The sequence below is a fragment of the Drosophila biarmipes genome, chromosome 3R (assembly GCF_025231255.1).
Source record: "Drosophila biarmipes strain raj3 chromosome 3R, RU_DBia_V1.1, whole genome shotgun sequence".
NCBI classification, from domain to species: Eukaryota; Metazoa; Arthropoda; class Insecta; order Diptera; family Drosophilidae; genus Drosophila; species Drosophila biarmipes.
The window spans coordinates 10,084,239-10,093,750 of record NC_066616.1 but is presented as its reverse complement, the minus strand read 5'-3'; the positions used below and the strand labels follow the sequence as shown (position 1 = coordinate 10,093,750).

At 40.4% G+C, this 9,512-nt stretch overlaps 1 protein-coding gene across 1 annotated transcript; it reads left to right on the top strand.

The window, feature by feature from the left end:
* The first annotated feature begins 7,875 nt into the window (after window positions 1–7,875).
* LOC108031261 (uncharacterized) lies at window positions 7,876–8,274 on the top strand. The gene has a single exon (XM_050888366.1). It carries the CDS (start codon window positions 7,876–7,878, stop codon window positions 8,272–8,274), a length of 399 nt encoding a protein of 132 aa, XP_050744323.1.
* Window positions 8,275–9,512: the final 1,238 nt, after the last annotated feature.

Here is a 9,512-nt window from a genome sequence, read left to right as displayed (position 1 = left end):
GCTGTGCGGATTTCGGGGCGGCTGGGGCGTGGCAGCAAAGCCAGCTTGGCCCTGGTATTCATATTTGTGTTTGAGGCTTAGTACGTTATTAAGTTGTTACGTTTGGCCTGCTACAAGCAAAAACAGCAACATTAGCACCACCAACTGAACTCAGCGGGTGGGTGTTGGGCGGCGCTTGGGCTGGCTTGGGTGGCTTGGGTGGCTGTGGGTGGTGCGGGTAGTCGCGTGGGTCTCGCGCTCAACTCTCACAGGTATTGCGTGATATTTCAATTTGTTTTTAGTTGTAAGTGGCTTAAAATGATTTAATAACTCATCAAGGGATTTGCTTGTTGTTAGGTATTTACTTTAGTTTTCGTTGCCGCTGCCATTTCCCATTTCCCGCTGCTTCCACTATTTGCGCGGGCTTACCTCAGTCTAGAGAGTCTTGAGTTTTGGGTCTGGGATTGGGATTTGGTGTCGGTTTTTTGGGTTCTGTGCCTGCGTCGGATCGACTTATGGCATGTGAAAGTTTTTAAGTAGTTTTGTCGTTTCATATTAACGAAGTTTCGTATTAGTTTTTGCGCTTTTTCGCTTCTTTGCCATCATTAATACAAATAACAAACTAAACTCTGAATATTTGTGTATGGTTTGGGCGTGGGTTTGGGGTCTTTCCGTTTTGTCTGCGAGCAACTATGTGTTTTCAACGCCCCCGAAAAACCCCAAATGCGAATGTTTGCTGTTATAATGAGCAAAATGTATTATGCATGGTGGTATTTGTGCGTGCGCGAGTGTGTGTGCACATAGTTTTGCGGCAACTGTGTAAATATTTTAAATGCCGCTTTAGACCTAAATGCACCCCAGGGAAGCCGCCAGCTTTTCCACCTCGTTTCCCCAACCCCCTCTCATCGGCACTTCAAATTATGTGAATACACATATGTATCCGTGCTCTGTTTGTATTGTTTTTATACCCAAATATCGGGTATGTTTAGTTTATACCCGATAAATGGCGAAGCACTATTGAGATACAATTTATTTATAGTTATTTAGCTTCTAAAGCTATAAAAACTAGGTTTCATGGGTATCTGCATTGGACATAACTAGCTAGTGCTAAAATGTTCGATACGAAAGCAAACTTCAATTTAATTAACAATAAACAAAAAATACTAAGTAATGATAATATTTTTTTTAAATCTTTGCGTTTGTTGCCTTAGATTCATTTTAATGGGGTGTGAACAACATGTTTGCAAAGTGCCAAAGGATCTACAACTTATAAATTAATCTTATCTAATGTTCATGCCAACAAATTACTTTACAACTTTTATACATACAGTAAATTATATAAAAAAGAAAAAGTTCCGAACCAGTTAAAAGGCTTGTAAGTTCCGATAAACTCAACAAATATATTTTACTCAATAATCCCTCTCATAATCTGTACCACGTCCTTTAGGCTCCATTAAAAGAAAGGCAAAATGGGTTATTTAACTTTTAACCACTATCATTAAGTAGTTCAGGCCGGCATACAAATTAAATTAAAAACTTTTCATTCACAAATAAAACTGTTTAAGAAGCAACAAAGTTGAACGGAAGGTATTTCGTAGTCGAAAAAGTGTTAGGAGCAGCATTTTTCGCACGAACACAATATTCGTATTCGGGGTGAGAGGGTTTGGATCCGTTTGGCAAATTTAAAATGTGCACGAATTAAGCCAAATCAATTTCAGACCAACAAATTGTATAGGTTGTTTTGCGGGCCGGGGCACTCGAATCCCTGGCCCTCGACCGTAGTTTTCCACCCTTTCCCCTAACGCATTGTAACCAGTCACGTAGCACAAATGTATCGAGGGGGCTGGACACGGACAGTAAACTACTGACCAAGAGGCTGGGCCAACACCAAGAGCAACAGCAATGGACCGATGGTCTGACGGACGGACACACGGACAACTGGACAAACGGACAGAGTTACGGACGGACACAAGGACCAACGGACAGTTGGGCACTTGGAAAAGCATTCCGTCCGACTGGCGAGAACCCCAGGAAAACCCAAAAGTAGTTTGTATGTGTGTCTGGGGGAGCAACGTAAAATTTGACAAGTTGTGAAATTCTCTGGCAGCCACAGAGCGCACAAAACAAAGTTTTGGTATTCTTTGTATATTTCTATGCCAAAAATTCAATACGGCTAATTACCCATCCAGCATCTCAAACGGCCATTGCACAGTGGGCGGTTAAGTCGATGAATGCCGGTACGACTCATTCATATAACTTTAATTGGCGATTGGGAATTTCGTCGCTGTCTTTGTGTCTGTGTCAAATATTCAATTAGGCTGATAACTTTTATCGATCGATATCGCAATTGTTTTTTAGTTAGTCGCGCACCCAAAACTCCAGCCGCTATCGATTCCAATTCAAATATCAATTACAAGCGGCTTTTTGAAATGCCAATTTCAATGCCGGTTGGTGACCCAATTTTCATACAAACTGCTCCACTTATTGACCATTGTGCGATCCCTTGACTTTAGGGACCGTATTCTGTATGACTGCGTGGATACGGTTGTGCACTAAGAAGAAAATGGGGGAATAAACTTCCAGTTCTGCACAACTATCTTGCTACAAATATGGTATGGGCAACGGAAACTAAGTTTCAAAATCCAAATGGAAATGTTCTAAAAGAAGTCTTATAAAACGGTACAACCGGTATCATCTTACCATCTTTATATATCATTGACCAAAATAAGCCTCATACTAAAATTACGTTTATTTGTATTTAATCTTTCTTTGATTGAGGATTTTTTCAGATATTGTTTAATATATTTTCTGACCCCTATAACCTTTAAATTAACAATATCCTGTGTATAACAATGATGTCCACTATTAATAATGAGCATCCCTAGGTCCTTTTGCAATCTTAGATTTTATATTAACTTAACTTGATTAGGTTTCAGCTATTTAATTTCAAGTCACCCACCACCCAGGGTGTCTCTCGAAACTTCCCAATCTTGATTTTGTGGTTAAATCTGTCCTTGCAAAGGTATTTTCTTTCCGTGCACGTGTGTGTGTGGGCTGCGAGTGCAAGTTTCGGTCGTCGTCTTCATTGTTGGCTGTCCTCGTCCTCGTCCTCGGCGTCCGCGTCACAAAAGTTTCTCCTCCATGTGCCTGCTGGCGGCATGTGTTCAAGAGTTAAGTTGTGTCGAGTGTGACTGAAGGGGACGAAGGGCCTCCGAGGGGTCTGAGGGTCTGCGGTGTTCTTTGTGTGCTGACTGCACGAATTTAAAGCTGCCACACACTCTGCCAAACTGCTTTTTGACTTCTTGCAGGGAGAGGCAGCAGTCAGCTAACCAGCTGATTACTTTGGCATTTGTTTGGGCCCTCCACAGCGGTGGCAGCGGGGAGTGGGGGAAAATGCGAAGGGGTATCCTTCGAACGTTGAGAGTGGAGACACGACGGCTGCTGGGCGTCATGCCTTATTTATTGGCCGGCTACGATGTCATAAAATTCATACCAAAACAAAAATGAAACAAAGTAACCTTTTCGGAGGAAGCCCCAATAACGGGCGACACATTAGCCGACACTCTGGCTGTGAGACAGCGACAATGACATCGCAAAGTGCCCTGTCATAATAATAATAGCAACAACACGGAGCGGCGCAGGGCAACAACCATAACAATTAAGCTATATCAAATTGAAAAAGTTACTTTTTGTCTCGCAACCTGTCATTACCTCGGGGATATAAAAAAGACTGTCGTCGGGGGTGGGGGCGCCAAATGATGATTAAGCAAAATGCGCCTCGATGTGAGCATTATAGATCAAAGATATAAGCACGGCAAGAAATTGAGCATGTTTTATAGAGTTTATTTTTACAGCTTATGAATTAGTCAATTTAGCAAAAGCTTTGAAAAGCATCTAAGTGATTTTAGGTGCGTAGATTGGGCTCCTAAAAGTGTGCTATGCATTTTAACAGATGATATTCTTAATAATAATTTCATATAACATTATTTGTTTTTAAAGAGATTTTAGAGAAAAACTAATGTATAAATATATTTTTAAAAAAGTGATTTGATTGCCGATTTGTTAAATCAAGTACTTGGAAATAATTTTAATATATGTATAAAAGTATGCTATAAATTTTGTTTTAATTTTGTTACAAGTTAATTTTGCAAAATTTACATTATTTATTTTTAATTCTAAGTTAACCCACACATACATTTTGTATGCATAATTTTTTTCTCTGCACAACCGTTTACACATAAACATATTCACGTTTATGCCTTCACAATGGCATTGCCCTTAGCCCTGTTTTATGGCCTAGCAAAGCGTAAGTCAACGCTAATTAAATAAAAAATTGCTGAGCTACGGTTAGGGAATGGGGTAATTGACTCTCCCTTTTAGTTCGTTTACCAATATTAATACAAAACTTTCTCATTAAGTGTCATAATACGGTCGAGCAAATGTCAAAACCAACTTTTTGTTGAGCCAGAGTGACTTTCAGAGTCCGGGGGTTCCTTTTCACTCGAGAAGTCTCGCCAGAAGTCCTGAAACAAATACGTTTTTAATAAAGCGCATGAGTTGCATACAGCGATTGCGATTGCCGCACTAATGAAAGAGTTAATTGAATTTTGTGCGCGTGTGTCCACAAAGTATTGGTTGCAAGGCAGCGACTGCAAATATGATTATAATTATTAATTAAATCTGTGTTGTGTTGCACTCCGCGGTGGTTTTTCCTTTAAACTCGCTCTCTCCTTCCCACGACTTATCGCCAATTCCGCGAAAAGTGTGAAAAATACGAAGGAATGCGGGTGGTGGAGGATTAATTGCCGTTCATCTGTTTCAATCGAGAGGTTTTTAATTTCTTTCTGTGGTCAACCGAATTCGAAATTCCACAAAAATTATAGAGTCTTTAAAAAGAGATAAACAAATATGAAAATATTCTTTAATTGAATTTCAAACCGTATCTCTTCAGAACATATTTATCATTGTAATTAGTTTTCTGGATGAAGTTTAGATAAAGTTGAACATCTTATTTTCCTATTGCTTAAACTCCCTACTTTTCCTTAGCTTGAATCCTTTCGAATGTATAGGTACAGACAGTGCTCAGAGCTCGGCAGAATTCAATGAACACAATAGGTTCACTGCTTCAGGGTTTAGCTGGCTAACATTTGCACTTGTTCCGGCCAAGTTGAAGCATGGCACATAGCCTTTTCAAAGCGTATTCAAGGATTTGGGCTTATTATTCACAAGATGGAAGCTTGACCATTTCCTGGCCCGGTCGATTGGCCAGTCAACGTTATCTCCTGGCTCCCTGGGCCTCGGCTTCCAGGAATCTATCCCATCTAACTGCCAAGCTGAAGGAGCTTGACCAGTGCCTTTTATCATTAGTTTCTGTTTGAGTTAAGCTCTCCTCCAGTGGCCGGGCATTTAATTAACTCAACTCAAAGTTTGAATTTGACTTGCGTAAATTAATACATTGGCCGTGTTATTGGCCTCCTGTTGAACTTGGGTTTGAATACCGGGCACCACAACTATGCCTCATTCTCGTCCCTATTTTCGACCCAGTTCGTAGCACTCGGCATCTTCGGATGAGCTGGCTCCCCGGCTTTTGGGGAAAAACTTCACTTGCCACCGAACCCTTATCAACTTTCGCCACTGCCACTGCGTTCAGCTAACTTTGCTTATAAATTTCATTCGAGTCATTTGTTGACACACAGATACACCCACACACAGGCGCAGGGACAAGGACTCATCGAACACAGATACGCACGCAGACAAATGCACACAATACAAAAGTCGCAAGTCGCGGAAATCGCGAAAAGTTGTTGAAGTTATCTGGGCAACGCAATTTCTTGTTCTCGTTCCGCTGCCATTGTTTATAGTTCGCCTTTGTATTTGTAAGTTTCGCCCGAATGTGCAAATAGAATTAAAATGCGACGGAGACGGAACTAACCCAATTCTGATTTCTCATTGCGGGGTCCTTTGTTCGACGTGATTGCCCAAGGTTTGCGATTGGGGATATCGGCCAGGGGAAAAGGTTATACTAAGGAATCTAAATAAATACTAAATGGAAAATCCTTTTGAATGGTTACTATTGCACTTGTATATATGGTATAAATATGCTAATTAACCTCAGCAAATGAATCTAAAGTCAGTTTCGAGGATTGGAAAGACATGCCCAAGGTGCATTTTATAATGAGGAGATGTCCCCAAAAGTAAAGAAATTAGGAGGAATAAATAAATAAACTAAAAACAAACCAGAATATTTAAGTACAATCAACTTGCTTGTATAAAAATTAAAACAGACAACTCAAATATTTTGTTTAAATACACAAATAGGTAGGTTAAACAATTATAAACAAATTCTTTGCCTGTGGAATTCAGTTTCCAGAAAACCAACCCGTCATAAGCAGCTTACTGGGTAGCAATTAGTTGTGCGACCCCTGTTCAGCACTCCACCCTTTACTCTCTGCACTGGTTAATCGGGGATAAAGAACTCGACGACACCCACGAACAGCGGGCCATGACATTCCCTTATGACAAATATATTCATTTCGTACTCGTTCAGAGGCAACAAATCGCGTGACACGCTGACAGCGGCACTTGGCTTTGTTTTACTTGCTTTTATTGCTCTCCTTGTTGCGGCTGTTGAGTGGAGAGTGTAAAACTCAACTATTGTCTTCATTTTTCTTGCAAATCATGCAAGGCAATCTAAAATGTTGACACATTGGCAAACACATACCCGCCGACACGGGCCCATCGACACATCCTGTGGAATGTATACACCATACATATACGAAAGGGGCGTGAGTACTGGGGCAACCAAAAAAATGTGTATATATTGGAGAAGCTTTGGGGGTGGGGTGGAAAATAAAAGCATCCGGCGCCTTTTCTGCCCTCTGTCACTCAAGTTCAAGGTTCACACGCTGTCGGTTAAGGTTACGCTTTTATGTATTATCGCTGAATTGTCACAAGTCTACGCTTTGTCTCGCAACGAGCGCTTTGAAAAATTACAATAATTGTTATTTACGCATATCTGAACACGAAATGTGTCAATTGGCAGCCAACGAGCTAGCAAAGCGGACAGAACGCACCACGCGGCGTATGCGTAATGTGTGAAAAGGGACACAAGGTCTGTCAAATGAATGGCGCACTGGGGGTGAATCAGGGTGTTTGCGACGAATGTCAGACGAGTGCTGTCAAGCCTTCATAATTCGGTTCATAAAGCGATTTAGGCATAGGCATCGGGAGAGTGTTTTGAGCCCTGGTCAAGCCACAAAGCCAGCTTAAACGATTTTTTCCCAACTAGTACTAGACTTGAGTAGGCTTAACAGGCTGAATGAATAGTATGTGGCCTTTGCCATTGATTTCCGTATTCAGTTTTTACTTTCTTGTTCCTCTGGAATTTATTTCCAGTTTTTTAGGAATTTTATTTGTTTTTATTGGACTTCATTTAATTAAACATGGCTACTAAAAATAAATTTAATTATTTTTTGTGCCTGAAAATATTTAAAAAATGTTTTGCGGGTTTAATAGAATTAATTTATCAGCATTCGCTTAAATTTGCTTGATTTATGTACTTTAAAAATGTAAAAAAAGAGAGTAACCTTCTTCATGTGTTTTTTATATTTTTGCTGCTAAACCACATTGATTGCCTTTTCTAAATTGTGTAATTTGTTAGAACACTTTTTGTCCAGTTTTTAATAAATCTATTCGACATTGCCTGCAATTAGCGAGCTTTAAAACAAACGAAAGTGGCTTGGCCATTAAATTCAATCCGCATTGACCCCACATATAAATAGGAAGCATCGACAACTCTTTGACTGGCAGTTGTGTGCGAGGCACTGACGCGGCCGTTTGCCGATTGAATTAAACATAAATATCATATTTTCAGGGCGGAATTTTAAATATTTAAATATGCTGTTGCTGGCGGCGCTGCAGACGATCCTGCTGCTGGGCACGCACTTGAGTGGCGCGTCGGCTGCTGACAAGGATGTGGCACCAGTTGGCGATGTAAAAACGGATTTGCTGTCATTGGAGCAGGAAATTGGCGGCTCTGCGGTGCGGGATGGCTCTGCTTCCGTGTGGAATCTGCTTCCGGCGGGGCGGCGACGTCGGAGGAGGCGTGGCCTCTTCTTCAGCGGCAGCATCAGCGGGTTTCCCTTCCTCAACTGGGCCAGTGGCTACTCGTGGGCCGGCTATCCAGGCTATGCTGGCTACAACGGCTACTATGGCCCACAATCGCCTGGATACTACGGCTATGGCAGTGGCTACTATCCCGGCTACCTGGGCTTTCAGAAAATCATTATCGGATAATGTGGATTCCTCGATTAGAAAACCTTTTCATTTTGTGATATTATAAATAATGCCCGGGAAGCACCACCGACGACCCTTTCGCAGTTTGTTATTTGTTATTTCACTTATTGTTGCTGCTTTTAAATTAATTTGCCGGACACAAAAAGTTGGGGCAAGTTGAAGAGGCAGGGTGGGCTGGAGAACAACATGAAATTGCACAATTTATATTCATTTTTAAGGGGCACACAGATTTTGCATAAATCATTTTCGCAGCGGCCAAAGTGAAACGCGTAACATAATTTTTAACCCTTGATAATTTTTTATGACAAGCATTTTCGTTATTTTCCCTCGACGGTGGGCCGCAGCGAAATGCAAATAAAGCGGATCAAAAGTTTGCTGTTAAAAGAAGATTAATTGCAATTTGGTGGCAAGACCTGAAACATTTCGACCCAACTCCGACCCACGTCCCCTCGAAATCCCCAGCCCGTTCGCGGGTGGTTGGTAATTAAATATTTTTAAGCTGTAAATGGTTTCCATTTGCGTGATGCTGTTCTTATTTTGTATTTGCAATCAATAAAATTCATTAAACGCCCCACAATAACGGCCAACAATAACAACAATTGGAGCAGACAACAAAAAGGGAACAAGCGAAATCAAATGAAATACATTCCTCGATGGTCTTAGTTTCGATTGCCACTCGGCAGTTGTAAATTGTTCTTCTATAAGTGCTGTCCTGCAGTTGTTGCAGTTTCGCAAGTGGCCATTGTTTATTCATTCTGTTCTATAATCATTTTATTGCCGAGGTATGCTGATTTTTTAATCAATTTACATAATTTATGTATTTTTTATGAACTCCACTCCCAACGGTGGCAAAATGGAAGAACCTATTCGGTTTGTGAATTGTTAAAGCGCGGGGAGTGTTTCAGTTTTGATTGTTGATCTGCTATATTATTGAATTATCCCCGAACAAGCAGTTGTCACGTTGTAAATCATTAAAAATTAATTATTGATTCAACGGGGCTTTATTTACAGCGCGGCGATTTTTATCTCAAAAGTTACAAATATTTCCATAAATTAAAGTAAATGGGGGTTCATTTTCGCTCTGCTAATTGCATAAAATACCAGCTTATAATTTAGTTAGCTGTTTAAATATTTAAAATATTGGCTTTGTCCATGCTTAATAAGATTAAAAAGCATAAGACAATTATTATTTAACTTATTTGTTATGATTTTTTTAAAGTAAGTATGACTTATTTGTG